Raw genomic sequence first — 15,467 nt, 5'->3', positions numbered from 1 at the left:
AAAACCATTGCAGTTAAGATATTTTTCTGCTGTGACATACGAGTATGTTTTTGCCACAGTGGCACTTGCCTGTTTTGGGTTATTTTCTGTGTATGAATGTTATGTGATTTCTTGTTAAAGTGAATGACAAGATGATGTACGACGTACTTGAGATGGTATTGAGCAGAATCTAGTTGGAAAATTGCAGTGATAATTTTCTTTTTACATCTCAAACTTAAACGCCATTGAAGAAAAAGGAAAAAGAAAAAAAAAAAGTGTAACAGGCAACTGAAGAAGAGCATGAGGGGAAACCTTGAAAAATTACAGGGAAATTTCCATAACAGATACACTAGTAATGCCTGTTTAATAATGATTTCCTGTCAGGAGCTATTTTTATCATATGCCTGCTCTCTGACGTGGCATTCTATTTAACATTTTTGAGAGCCATGTTTTAATCAGATTAAGCTCAAGGAAACCGATAGGTATCTGCTTGGCTCATGGCTTCTGCTTCTGTTTCTTATTTAGTCACAAGACTATTGTTGCTGGGATCTTTGAAAGCACGTTTTGCTCCGGCGGCAGCAGGCGTGCAGCTTGCCCTGCCTTAGGAGCGCCAGTGATTTCCATGATATATGCGCAGGGCGCACCGTGGAATTATTTTGTAAATTAAAGAAGACTGATACAAACTGTTTCTTTTCCTCATGTGATTAAGGAGCCCAAAATAGCAGTCTATTTTTAGTTCCGAGCGCGGTGATGTTTCTTAGGAGCAAACTAACCGAAAGCAGCGTGCTGGGAAAGGCTGATAATGAATAGTGTTGCATGCGAGTCCATTGGTGTAAGAGAAAATTGCCTGATAGAACCGTGGATGTTGGTGAATCATTTTATGTAGTGCTTTCCCAAGGAGGGATGTGGTGAAGGTAAAGCATAAACACGCATGTTTTTAACTTCGATATTTTCACATTATTTGATTATTAAATTAGAAAGTTTGTAAGGAAAATCCCAGGTTAGATTCTCCAATATCGGGCACATCCATGCTGTGTAGCACTGGAGATTGTGCCTGGCCGTATGCAGGTAAGAACACTTAACACCTCTTTAGATGCTCTTGGTGTTTTGGACTATGGGTGTGCATCAGCTGATCTGCTTTTACTCAGCTCTATGTATTCCAGCTTTTGAGGGAAAAAATGTATTACATTTCTAATGACCTCTTTTGTCTGTTGCAAATGCAGATTTTTTTTAATTTTTTTTTTTTTTGCTTGCACAGTAGAGCTTATATTCAGCAGCTTGGTTTGTACTGTATTACCTCGGTATATTATTTATTTGGTTGATGTGCTAGAAACCTGCACATCTAAGAATTAATGAAGGTTATTAGTTACTTTCTATAATAAAATTAGCTGACCTTTAAATAAGAGCATTATGCAGGGGATTTCTAAGTAGAAAAATGACAGAAGGCATTTTTAATATGTTGGCCGTTTCTGTTGGTAAATGTTACAGTCATGCTATAGAATGTTGTGATGCTGTGTGTTTGCAGACAGGGATGGAGTACGTGTAGTTTTCATATTCAGAAGGGGTTTAACCCTTTGGTAACTCCTTATGCTCTTCTTTCAACTTGGTAACACTTCAATAATCCAGAGAGTTGAAGATGCAACTGAACATTCTGAGAATGAATGTCCTTTGGAAAGAGCAGCGGTGGGAGTTGGCTGTGGTTTTCATTAAGCATGATTGTATGCAGATTCCTCCAGTGCTTTAGCAGACAGCCTTCAGTTGCTATCAGGCGTACGTGATGAACGGCTGCTCAGATGCTGCTTGCTCTATGAGATGTGCATCTTGCTGAATTTGTCTTCCAATTGAAGCTGAGACCCGTTGTGAAATACAGCATTGCGCATGAAGTTCACGAGCCTCCGTGTTGAAGTTGCAGAGAGGCACACCTCAAGCAGGTTTCTTAAAGCAGTAATTAAAGCAAACTTTCTTAATTCTTTTTGGTACTAATAGCTAACACAGGACCTGTGCTAAATAAAGGCATCGTTAATTGTGTCATTATCTGGAAAAGGTCTTGCAAAACCGTGAAGTACACTGTGCATTTTTCTTGTTATTTTTGAAACCTTGCTAATATACATAGCGATCAGCTTGTGGATTTCAGGTGAACATACAGGCAGCACCGTGAGCAAATCTGCAGTTTTTCAAATTTCAACTCCGTCTTAAAACATTTGTTGCAATCCTTGCAAGATATTCATCTATTTGTAGCATCATATAGGTCTGTCTCCCCATCTGTCTCTGTTTTTCGTGACGACGAGGCTCTGCAACGTTTGGTTTTTTTTTTCCACTTTTGTACTTATTCATTGAGCCCGCTGTAGTGCTGCTTCTATCAGAGCTATTTGTCCGACAGCTTTTATTGATCATTTGCAATAAAATGAAAGATTTTTCTCATAGGGAGAAATTTAACCAGCAATGGGTGAATTCGGTTTAATCAGATTTAGGTTTATACGGTAGGAAAGCTAATGTAATCAGAACCCATTTATGTGCTATTAAATACATAAATTGGTAACATAATGCGGTGCCAAAATCTTACCAACACAGAGAAGAAAAAAAAATCTCACTGAATTCTTTGATGCTTGGCCATATTTATTAAGGAATCCATGCAACTTTCAGATTTGAGAAGTAGCTACTCGTCTAGGGCTCAGATTCCCTACAAATAAATCCTTATTTAACAGGATATCCCTGAGACTCTTTTTTTTTTTTTTTTTTCCTTTCTTATTGGCAGCTTGACTAAAACAGTCTCATCTGGTTTAACTAAAATCTTTGCATTACTTGGCGGTGGTTTCTTTTGTACGTGGTGCTTAGAGCTCATTGAAGCTCAAACGGTACAGGAAATGCAAATCATGCAAATCATCCTCACGCTGACGATGTACAGTGGCGTGATTGAGCAGCAGTACGTATGGCTCGTGGGCTGACCACATGAAAGGAGTCATTTAAAGACCAGATGAGCTAAAGCTGGGTTAAGTTAGGCTATGTGTGAGCTTCAAAGCTTATAGAATAGCATCCTTTTTAAAAATAAATTTATTTTATTAATAACACCTGTGCCGAGTTCTTAAACAGTGAGAACATATATAGATGAACATTACATTAAATATATGCCATACTTAAATCAAAAGGGCGAAGTTGTTATTTCTGCAGAAGTTCAGGTATGCGTTGCCATCGATGGAAGGAGACCACAATGTAATACATTGCAAAACAGCCACGTTTGGGTTTGTTGTACTTAAAAACCCAGCTCTCCTCTGCCTTTCAGGTAAAAATGAAAATAAATGGAAGATGAAAGGGAATTTCAGCCTGTGCAGCAGGGTTAAGAGCAGGCTTTCTGCAAGTGCTTGAGAGATGAGAGGAGAGGGCGGTCGAGTGCTTTCTGTTATTAAAGACGGCGTAGGATTTCTGGGGTAACTTAGAGAAAAATCCTGCCTGCCTTTTTCTGAAGAGCTCCTGCCGCAGTTTTGGGGCTGCACTGAGCACAGCTGTGGCTCAGGACCTTGAGCGCCATGCTGGGTTCCTTTTGGGTTTGGCCAACTGGGGCTCTTGTGAGGTGGGCATGCAAAAGTGCACCCCTGAGTAAGGGCGCAAACAAAAAGTGCTTGTGGAGTAATGAATGTTTTTCGTGTTGAACTTGCAATGAAAAGAACGGATGGTAATTTTTATTTAAAGACATCATTACCTAATCCTGCCTCTGGTAATACTCAACATGGGTGGCTGTTCTGCTTCTAGTGAGAGTCTTATTTCTCTCTCTCTCTCTTAATACGGCCCTCATCTGCTTTTCTTTGGTGTTTTGATGTTTTTAAAAGTTGAGATTCATTCAAATAATGTAACTTGACACAAAGCTGGAAAATGTCAATCTTGAACTGTTTCTGTGTAATGTTTAATTTTTACTTGAAACAGTAGCACTGAGGAGGTCTGCTGTGGGACAGCTCTGGACACTGCACTACATAATCCCCAGTGGATGTGATTTTTTCTATATTCTTTCACTAGTGCCCTGCTCTTTTGTAATCATTTACTTGTTTCTAGTAAAACTTATGGTATTAGTATTAGTGGAAGTAGGAGCAAGAGGGAAGAAAGTATGTTTTCGTGCTTTACCTTCTAGCTTGCATCTTTCCCTTCACGTCAACCTGCAGGTCCTGCAGAAAGGGAGAGAGATTTCCTGTATTTTCTTCCAAAAAATAAAAAATGAAATTCAACAACTAAATCCATTTCTTCTTGAATTGCCATAAATGAAGTCGAGATGAGAACTTGCCCCTCTTGGTGCGTCTTGCAGGCTGGGGCTCTCCTTTGTGAGTGGTGGTCATCTATAAGTGACCATAGAGGTGAGCAGGAGTTGAGGCTTTAGCAGAGCCAGCAATGTGTAAGTTCCTCCTTCTACGTTGTGTGTTTGTTCATTCATTACTTCCTAAGAGCAGAAATCAAGGTGGATGAATCCTGAAATTAGGACATCTGAAATCATTTTAGAGTGCTACAGAGTGGAAGGTAGTAATTAAATTCTGTTTTCTTGAGCCAGGTACTGGAGTTGCCTCCTATAGAGAATTCTTGTGAGTCTGCAGCTGGTACCCACAGCAATGTTCAGAGGTGCCGTTGTGTGTCCTGCTCTTAGTGCTTTAATTGGAGAAGGACTGAAAATCACAGATAGCATTAAACTGCCTTTAATACTCAGTGCAAGAAATACCAAGATGCAGCAGCTAGCAAAGAAAGCAGAAGAGAAATTTTACTGGTTGTATCCCTAATAATTTAATGTAATTTACTATCCATTTCAGTGTTTGGCAGGAAATGGAGATTGCTTAAATATCTGTACCTAAAAGCACAGGGCTGTATAAAGATCTTTGAATTTTGAAGTTAATTTGTTTCATCCAGTGCTCTATTGAGATATATACAGAAAATGAATCCCATATGACTGTGCAACTACCAGTGGTCCAGAACTCTTTTTGAAATACTTTCCAGAGAATACCTTCAGTCATTCTGACAAACAGCTCGAGTCAGGTTTCCTTTCTGAGAGCTCCTGAAAGGACTTGCAAGTAGTCCAAAGGCATCACCAGAAAAACTGTGTTATTTGGAAGACCTTGACCAAAAATTTCATTTTGCTCCATTTTTGCAGATAGGAACTCTTGTCTTTCAAGCAGATTTTTAGCTATCTGCGGCGGAGAGATGCACAGTCCTCCCAATAACAAATCTGCTGTTGTCAACAACATTCCAGAGTTTAAATAGCTTAATTCTGAAGATGGTGATTCACAATCATAGTGTGGAATTCGGTAGAGGAGTGGGATAAATCTATGTATACACACATATATGTAAAATATATAGTATAGATGTGTGTTGTCTGTGCATGTGCTTAGATTTCTATGTGAGTGCATGTAAACCTATGTGCATACACACGTGATATCTGTGCCTAAAAATACGCTATCTGAAAATGGTGCGTATGGTCTCATGAAGATAACACTTCATTCAGGAAGTGTGTCAGGTACTGTGGTGAGCAGGGGCCATAAGATATGTAGACAGAGTGACACGATAATACGTGGATCGATTAAATCACCAGACCGTGACTTTCTCTTATCTTTGACTCTTGGGCTCTTGAGTTCTCACCATGGCACTGATTCTCTTCACGGCCTTTGATAAGCAATCTTCGGCCTCACTTTCTGAATCTTAAAGATTAGAAAGTATCTGGTATATTCTTCTCACTGTGGTATTTCACTTGCGTGTTACTGGGGAGTAATGGGCGTTCTGTGCTGGGTGCTTTATTTAATGATAAAATGAATTCAGAAGTTTACGATGCCATAGCTGGGAGAATAATCTGTAGAATATCTGGAAGTCAAAACCCCTTTGATTATGACTTTTTAATTTAGATTTTTCCACGGGGGGGAGTTGGGCTCACTTTGCTTACTTGGGCAGTGGATCTGTATGTAAGAATGGCCCAGTCATGACAGCATAGTGGTGTAGTGGTCACATCTGCAAAACTTCTAGCCAGGACCTGGAGAACGTCTCAAAAACAGGCAGAAGGCTTCGAAATTGCCAAGTGCTCTCATCTGCACGTTTGACACATTCTCTTTGAATTCTCTCTTTGTTTGCACGTTCTTGCATTGGTGCCCCTTGTAGCATGGCAGGAACCCCAGAGCAAGCTGCCTTGCCCAGGTGCAGAACCAAGAGCCTTTTTTTTCCATCTCTTTTGCTGGTGGCATTGCAGAGAAAGGCCTGTTGTGATAATGTGCAATAAAATGAAAGGGCATCAATTCCGATTACACTTAAAAAAAACATGTTACGTAAATGGAAATAAATCGGTTTATGGTATATGCCAGGCATGCTGCAAGTTTTATTTAAGAAATAGATGACTGAAGGGTTACATTCAATCCAAATGCTCCCCTTTGTGATCTTTAGCCATGTTTGTAGAGAAACCTCTCTTAAAGCACTTCAGGCTTAATTCAGAACAGACAAAACAATTATTTTTTGAAGGTTCGATGAAATATGTTTGGCAGCTTTTGAATTGAAGGAGAGTGTTTGTCTCACTTCTTTGAAATCTCACTTCATTTGGTCAGTCAGCCATTTCAGTGTAATCGTTCAAGTCTGGTAGCTGTACCACGTTCAGAAACCATTGAATAGGAGAGGCTAGGGTTGGAAATTAGCATTGCAAAAGGTGAAGAATGAAACTTTCCTTGTTGGTACAGCAATGAGCATTGGTCTGCCTGCTGTCCCCGGGCCTTTGGCAGCGTGCTGGTTAAGCATTGACTCCTTGCAGGTGGAGGCTTGGTCCTTCCATTCCTGGCTCACTGTGGTTCTCCTGCAGCCTCCATGAACACAGACCAGAAACATTTAAACTGTAGTTGTGATTACAAGTTCAGCTGATCATATTGAGTTAATCTGCTCGCTCGCATTAAGGCAGGAAGCTGTCGCTGTGCCGCAGCAAATGTGCATTATAGAAGCGTGAAAGGCTGTTGGGAGAAATAAATATTTTCACTTTCCTTGTATTTTTATGTTACATTTGATTAAGATTTTCATATATATGTGTGTGTGTGTGTGTGTATATATATACACATACACCCACAGATATATATGACCACATACATATTCATATATATATATGAAGCAGTATGCAGTTGGTGAATATATATTAAAGTTACTAAGTTATTCCTAATGTTCTGTAGTGCTGCCTGCTCCTGACAAACATCTGATACGGATCATATGCCTCTAAAAAGAGAACTTCCTCGAGCAAAATATCCTCATGAAAACAGGTTGGAGATACTCACATTCTCTCCCTCGCTCTCACTCGCATGTTACATTTTGGCACATTGTAGAAGCAGGTAGCATATCTACTACCTGCTGTTGAATGTGTTGAAGATACTGAATTATTTATTCCATCTTCTGCACTATCCAAACTCGTTTTGGGTAGTTTGACACATCTCGGTCTTCCATATGGATACTTCATGGTGACAGAGTTGCCAGCTGCTCAGGTTTTATGACAGTCAGAGTTTTTTCGAGGACTGTATTAGTTTTCTGGGAATAATCCTGCTTTACTTCAAGGTCCGCATTCTGAAGCAGTAGCTTTGCCTTGGATTGATGCTCTGCGGTGGTGTTTTTGGGGGGTGAAAAATTAGCTAAAAGAGCACTAGCTTCCATAAAAACATTTTTCATATGTTTATTGATTATCCAAGATGAAATCAGAGATGTGGAATATTAGAAAAATCTGAAAGGTATTTGCTAAGAAAACTAAGTCCCTTTTAGCAATCCCCTTCAAATTTACTCCCCCCCGCGCCGGAGAAAAAAAAGAAAAGAAAAAAAAAAAAGAATACAAGTTTTTAAGTATTTACATATCAAAGTGCCTGAAGTAACATACCAAGCAGGTGGCAGTCAGACATGTTTTGGAGAACAGAATTTTGGGGGCACTTGAAACATAAAACTGCCAACCAGTCTGCTGAGACCCTGCACGTCTTTTCTCTGTGATCATGTGAAGTGCACGGCTTTTCTGCTTGTGTATTTTTTTAAATGTAAAATGTGAAAGCTGGGATAGGATTTGAGCTCTTTGATATTTTTTTTTTCTTCAAAACTTTTTAAAATAAAAGTGACTTTTTAAATTTGCCTCTTATACATCAAAGCATCCATTTGTATCCATTTGTGTACCCCTTTCTTGGGTTTCTTTCTTTCAGTCTGTTCCTTCCATCCCTTGGCAGCTTCCTGTGTAGAAATTCTATGCTCAGAACAGAGAAGCACAGAGCAGCGTATGTGCACCCAATGCACAGTGTATGCCTGTGCACTGAGTGCATACCGCTATAAAAAATAATACCCATAGAGTCATTACAGATGAAGTTGGATAAAATGCTTGTTTTTCTTCATTTCAGTGAGTCAGGCTACCTTCGGTGGACACCATCTGATGTGGTGTAGTTGTCCTCAGGTTGCTTCTTTGGCTTTGCTATTGAAAAGCAGTGTTATGGCATGTCATCTTAGGAGTTTTCCATGTTCCTGCCACCCAAGAGGTGCATTTTTCATGCCAGTCACATGGCATAATTTTTTTTTTAACTTTTATTTTTTGGCCCAGAATTAGACAGGTAAGAGACCCAATTAAATGATGGTGCAGACTTTAAAACAATAAACAAAGCTTTGGGAGTCTTATGTGATTAGTTTGGAATAAAAACATCAATTTAACACGTTTTTCATTTTAAAAAAATTTTCACTATACATCCCTAAATCCTTTACATCCTCCCTTGTGCATTTGTTGCCTTCTCTTTCTTCTTTTTTCTTCTATTTCCTCTTGCAAATATGCATCACAGCATATACTTGAGCAGAATAGGTCTGTGCATCTCTCATAAACCACCCAACGGCTCCTTTTCACTAGTAGGGCATCCTGCTTTGCTTATGTTCTGCCCTAATGAGATGCCTTCGCTTCATTATTTAGTGCTGACAGTGAGATCTGAACAAGGAAGACGATGTGGGTTCGTGGCTTTCTCCTTCCCCCATCACCACAGCAAGAGCTGCTCGGTCTCGACCTCTCTCTTCATGGAAACAGAGAGCATGATGTAGCCTATGGTGAGCAATCTGGCCACTAAAGTAAAAATGTGCATCTGTCAGTAATTAATTGAAGCCAAATTTAATTACAAATCAGGGAAAGAAAATAATGCTATGCACTTAATAAAACTGAAGAAGCTTTGGTGCTGTTGCCTAAAAACCAAAGGAATCCAAACAAAATAGGGCATTTTCCAAGAACCTGAAAAGCTTCTCCTTGAAGTAGTCTCTTTCAAACTTACTTCTCACTGTTAAATACTCAAGTAGTTTTAACTGCTTTCACTTCATTTTCAGTATCTCAAAGGACACCGAAAAATCAAAAATTAAAGAAAGAATTGGTGGTGAACCCAAATGGAGAACCTAAAAAAAAAAACTAATGCATCTATGTAGACTCTTGAATATTTTAAAGGTGAGGGAGTTGGTGTTTTTTGTGTTTGGTTTTGCTTGCTAATGTCAGTGGAATCAGTGAGTTAGGACTGCAGACTCTGGGAAACCCTACCTGAAGTCCTGACAGAGGTCTGAAAATGGTGGTAGAGAAACAGAAGGATGGGACCAGCAGCAATGGGGCTTGGACACACAGCCCCCTCTGCTCCAGGAACGTCAGGTAGCAGATGCTTAGGCAGATGATTTAGAGCTTTGTTTGGGATACGTCTGTATGAAGAAGGGGAAATTTTGATTTCTAGGCAGTAAATTCTTTTGGAAAATGGAACCGAGGTCTGTGACAGCAGGAGGAAGAATTTCAGCTCTTGTCCTGAGTGCTGTACTATAAAACAAGGAAGAGAGGATGTCATTTAAAATACAAGCGTAACAAAAGGCATGCGAAGTATGAGTTTAAAGAAAATATTCATTTATAATGTATTTCAATATACAAGACTAGCTCCACATCCCAAACTACTGAACTGGTAGGAGCCATGAGTATCTATCGCTGTGCTCTGTACAGTAATTACAGCAAGAGGAAGAAATATTTTTCTTTACGATTAATATTTGTAAACGTTTATGAAACTACATAACAAATAAATAAGACAAACACGTGGGCTAATTAAGATGAAAGGCATGACAGCCCTTGTGATTTGTTTTGAAAAATAAGGCATGTTCGAGTGGTAAGACTTAATTATTTCTGTAAACATTTCAAATTACGCTCTATCTATAAAAGTGTAATTTACGAGATGTGTATTATAGGATCTATAAGCATTTTTGACATTTGTGCATTGCATGTCCAAAAAAATTAGAGTTAATTTATATTACGTTGTCTACTGTCATATATTATCGTTGATCAGTATTTATTATTTGGAAATTCAGGAGCATCTATTGTTCAATGGGAACTGAAAAAGCGTTTTGTATCCGATTACGATCACTGTATTCTTGGTACAGTGATAAAAGCACACATTCTGCAGGTTGATCCTAAAAAAATGTGTGACACTGAATGAAGATAACTGGTCTGTTTAGCATTGCACATGTTAATAATGCTATTTGATGTGTGGATTGGAGTTGAGAAACACACCTTTAAGGCAAATCAGTGGACGTGTCCAAATGACTGGATTGAAACCACGGGTGTGCTAGGGGATGAGATGGAGGAACCAGAACCCTCGGGTTTGTTCTTGAGGAGCATGAAGACAACACAGGCTGGGTGTTTGGGAAAGGCTGTGTCGCTGAAGGTGGTGGGCATGGTGGAGCTCAGGGAGCAGTGGGGTTTGGGTGGTACCCAAGTGTGGAGCTGGGTGTTGGACTCACTGGTCCTTGTGGGTTCCACCAGTGTGTTCTATGTGGATGCTCATTCCCTTCCCTCCAGCAGTGCCCCTTGCTAGGCTACAAGGGTCCCAGTGCCAATCAGCAGTGCTTTCGATGTGCTCTGTGCTGGAAGCTCAGCCAGCTCAGAGGGTTCCGTCTCCGGATCCACAGATAAGTAAATGTGCATTGTGTGGTCTCCCAAGGGGAAGGCAAAATGTGTTTTTAGTTAGGTTGCATGGGGATTTAATTGAAAGATTTAGGACAGTTTCTTAAAAGAGTAAATCACGGTTACGTGGCACAAAGATCTATTAAACAAAACAAAAATATTGTAGCACCTTGTATTTTGCTTGGTATAAATGGAAACTCACATCAGGCTGATACGTATTGTCGGCTGATGATATAAACGCTGTTACTGTTTTTTAATTTTTTACAATTTTAGTCCTTTTCAGCTTTTTGAAATTAAACAACAGGCAAAGCAAAGGTCAGGTCATTCTGCACACACAACGCTGCTCTCAGTCTGCAAGCCTGCTCGGCCTCCTTCCCATGAATATTTGTATGAATTAAGCACCTGCTTAACTTAATTCACGTAAGTAGTTCCCTCAGAAGTCAGGAGGACAATTAAGTGCTTCAAATTAAGCACAATCTTAGAGTAAAACCAGAGTCTATGTAGAGGGTGGCCCTGCAGTCTGGCTGGCCTCCAAGGTGCTGGTGCTGCTGGGCACCACATCCTGATGGTTGCAAAGTGCCCAGGGTTATCCTGGGGAGGACAGCTGGGGCATTACCAGCATGACCTTCAGCTCTGTGACACTTTGCACATTGTATTCATGGAGAGCTACTGTTGTATTATGTGTTGCAGCAGTGATAGGTTTGGATAAGAATACTGTAATAGCAGTTTAAATGTGTTTTTTTGTGAGGTGGCAAGCTAATGATGTAGCAGTTAATTTGAATTTAGCAGACGTTTTAAATATAGGTTTCTCTTACAGAGACAAAAGTTGCAATTTAAAGCTCTTTGGTGGTCTAAAAACAGCTTAATTCTCTAGTAGCATGGTAATAAGTACTAATCCAGCTTATACAGTGATTGTAGTATGTCATGTTTGTGAAAGATTGCCTAACTCTGCTTTCTCTGGGTTTTATGTTAATTTTTTTAAATTAAACATAAAACCTTATAACATCTTTATGCTGAGATAAACTGTTCAATTTAACTTGTGCTCAAGCAGCAGCTGTCAGGAATTATCATGTTTGGAGCGTTCTTGCTATCACCTTGTGTCTCTACCTCCCGGATACACTCGGTGGGATGATAAAGCTCACCTTGTTAGGATTTATTACTTAAATAATAACCCGAGGTAAAATGAAAGTCAGTGTCACATAGAATGACAACTGACATATATTTATGTCTCACGTTACATTATAATAAACTTTCCCTTCTTCCCCTTGTAATAGGTGTTAAGTGGAAACCCACGGCAGCGTATCCTCCAGTGCCCTGCACGAGTCCATTAGCCACGTCCACAGCTGCTCTGTGGGCACGTTCACAGTGACTTGGGCTGTCAGGTGCTATTTAGGCTCGCAAAGCTGAAGAAAGTGCTTTGTGCTGGTAGTTAGCAGCTATTATGCCAGCAAAGAAACAAACAGAGGAGCATTCTGGTGCCCACTGAGTTCGGTTCTGGAAGCAAACTGAAGCGCTGAGAAGTGATGCAAGTGAATGAGGAAAGGTGTTTTCTAACCTGTTACCAATTCAACGCTTTATTTGCCGTAAGAAATGTAAACAGTGTCATTTCAGCTTCTAAATCAGAATTTTCTAGTAATTGCAACAGTTTTCTCTTGGCACTGGTTTATGTATGAGCTGGGCAGTCCTAAGCGATCTGCTTGTTAATTCTTATCGCTTCTCATTTACACTGTGGAAAATTTAGGTCTGGCTCTTACACGCTTCCCAAGTTTTGCTCCTTTTTGCCTTAAAAGAAGCCTGCCTCTGGCTCTCTGCAATGGTGCTGTTGTATTCAATCACAGAATCACAGAATGGCCAGGGTTGGAAGGGACCTCAAGGATCGTGAATCTCCAACCCCTCTGCCACATGCAGGGCCACCGACCTCCACATTTAATGCTAAACCAGGCTGCCCAGGGCCCCATCCAACCTGGCCTTGAACACCTCCAAGGACGGGGCATCCACAACCTCTCTGGGCAGCCTGTTCCAGTGCCTCACCACTCTCTGGGTAAAGAATTTCCCCCTGATGTCCGATGTTCTGTGTATTCAATCGCAGAATCACAGAATCCTTAGAGTTGGAAGGGACCTTTAAAAGTGATCTAGTCCAACTCAGCTTCCTTTGATTTGTCTGCAAGAATTACGTTCCTTTCCTGTGGATATAAACATCTTTATTCATATTGCTCTGCCTTTATCTGCCTGAGTGGATTAGGATGCTGCAGAGCTGTGTGGCTGTGACCAGGCTTCAACCTCAGCTCTTGTCTCATGGCCCTGACACCTACACCATGCTCTTCCCACCGTGGCATTTGTGTCCTGCTCTGTGCTGCTGCCCCTGCTTTCTGTCCCCATGTGCCATCTCTTCCTTTCCTTCCTCATTCAAACACAGCTGAGTTCATAGGCACTCTCTTGCACCAGTTCAGTTTTCTTCCCAGCTCATTGCAGAAAGAATTTCTGAGATACCCGTGGTATGAAAAGGAAAGGATAAGCCATGAGGCAGTCCAGCATTTTTCCAAGCAGCCATTAACCTTATTTTTGCAGTCTTATTGCATGTTAGGTGCATTGTACCTGCTGTAGGAATCCTTCTCCCATCTGCTTGGAGCCTGGCCCCAGTCATGGTGTGCTCCATGGGCTGTCATTCCACATGGCAAACAAGTTGTGACTTAGCTAACAAGTGCTTTCTTGGTCTTTGGGTGGCTCGTGGCAAAGCAGTGCTTGTGTCTTCATTGCTATTCTGTTTAACAATCCCTTTAAAGTACCAAATATTTGATGAGCAAAGCAGTCACATTCATCTTTTACTTTGGTAAGCCTTTCAGATTAGCATTGATTTGCACTGATGAAGACGGATGCAGGATGAGTTCTCTAGGAAGTGTTTGTTCTCTACATGCAGATTACTTAGAGACAGTGTGGGTAGTAGCAAAGGTAACGTTATGGTACATATATGATGTGTGAGTGTGGATATTTGGGGGAATTCACAAGTTTTAAGTTTGATAGCCAGAGTTGGAAGGTTATAATGTTAATGATGCGAGCTCAGCTGTATTCTTGAACACTAAATCTATGTAAAAAGAGAAAAAAAAATTGAAAAGATTTTAGAAAAATGAAGCATTTCACAAATCTTGAAATTCTTGAAATGGCAAATAGCCCCCCAAAATGTCAGAAATGTGCTACGTTAAGAAGTACTGCATTAAAGCTTAATGTTTAACGTGCAATAAAATACCTGATCCCTATACTTTTTTTATCCTTAATAATGAGAAATTTATAACATGAGTGTCTGTGGCTCTCTAGAGTTTCAGGATTCAGTTGATTTGGAGGCTGTGCTGACCAAGGGACAGGAGGCACTCATATAATTGTGGAGAAATTATAGGAAATCTGCCACTGTTTTCAGCAGGGCCACAATTTGCTATTATGTATTTAAGTAAGCCCATTTTCTTATAGCCTGTTAGGTTATACAAGGCTGAGATACCAGCTTGTTAGTGTTGTTTGTGCCTGCTTAATATACCTGATGGATGTGAGCAATGCTGTAGACTGTGGAATAGCAAGAGTGCTACGGCGATACTGGGGTGTGAGTATACAAACATTTCATATATAGGATACCTTAGAAAAATGAGAAAATAAAACATAGCAAAAGGGTGAAAAAAGAGACTACACTAGATAAGTGTACTGCATAAATCAAAAGGGTTTATGTCATAACACGAACATGTGCCATTCCTGCTCATATATTGAATTTCAGTAGTTGGTTGCATAAAGAAGTAAAGTGTAATGAAACTGGCAAGCAAAGTATTCCCTAGTCAGCCTTATCTTTGTTCCATTTGTCCTTCAGATACAGCTTTTCTTGCCTTTTTCAATAAAATCCATCCAGCTTTTTTATTTTGCATCTCTCTGTAACTGAGCTGGGAAGACCAATGAGATTCAGTGCTTTTCTAGTTGGGTTCTTAGCAGCTGCTTTTTAAGAGATCAAAACTTCGAATGCTGCTACATGGTATTAAGGCTTAGCTATTGATGTGTCCCTATAGGGGTTATGTTTTTCTTGGGGGGGAGAAGGGGAGGCGAAGGGTAAGGGGTGACCCCTGTGAGCATGCTCACAGGCAGTAAACACTGCTCTCCTTGTTTCCAGGATCCTCTTTGCAAGCTCTGTGCTTAACCTGGCTGAACTCGCTGCCCTGCGCCCTGACCTGGGCAAATTGAAAAAGGTCCTCTACTTCCATGAGAACCAATTGGCGTATCCTGTCCAGAAGTGCAAGGAAAGGGACTTCCAGTATGGATACAACCAGATTCTTTCATGGTATGTGTTTCTCACACCTCTCTGTGTTGTTTAATGTGTCCTTCTACGTGTCGATGCTCAGCGTTGCCAGCCCTGAGGAGTCCCCCTCCACTGAACTGAAGAGACTGTAGCAAGCAGAGGTACAAACAGCATCCCAAAGAGGAGCTGAGAAAAGGGTACTGGCTAAAACCACATCCTCTATCCACTCATCTCAATGTATAAAAGAGCAGTGAAACCAGCACCAGTGGTGGCTGGAAGTCCTGCCCACAGCATGGGCATGGAACAAGGTAATCT

The 15,467-nt window shown here is 40.5% G+C and overlaps 1 protein-coding gene across 9 annotated transcripts in view; it reads left to right on the top strand.

Annotated features, from left to right (window-relative positions):
* GTDC1 (glycosyltransferase like domain containing 1) overlaps nt 1-15,467 on the top strand; it is a 163,679-nt gene that overhangs the window by 65,611 nt on the left and 82,601 nt on the right. For all 9 annotated transcript variants that reach the window (XM_042827208.1, XM_042827212.1, XM_042827211.1 and 6 more), the window contains one exon: nt 15,027-15,194. In XM_042827208.1, coding sequence (XP_042683142.1) covers nt 15,027-15,194 — 168 coding nt within the window. The remainder of the gene's footprint in view (nt 1-15,026; nt 15,195-15,467) is intronic.

The sequence above is a fragment of the Centrocercus urophasianus genome, unplaced genomic scaffold, assembly GCF_019232065.1.
Source record: "Centrocercus urophasianus isolate 14NV4802_14NV808 unplaced genomic scaffold, USGS_Curo_1.0 seq_28, whole genome shotgun sequence".
NCBI classification, from domain to species: domain Eukaryota; kingdom Metazoa; phylum Chordata; class Aves; order Galliformes; family Phasianidae; genus Centrocercus; species Centrocercus urophasianus.
Note: the sequence above shows the minus strand (reverse complement) of the source record. Positions and strands in the feature narration are given on the sequence as shown.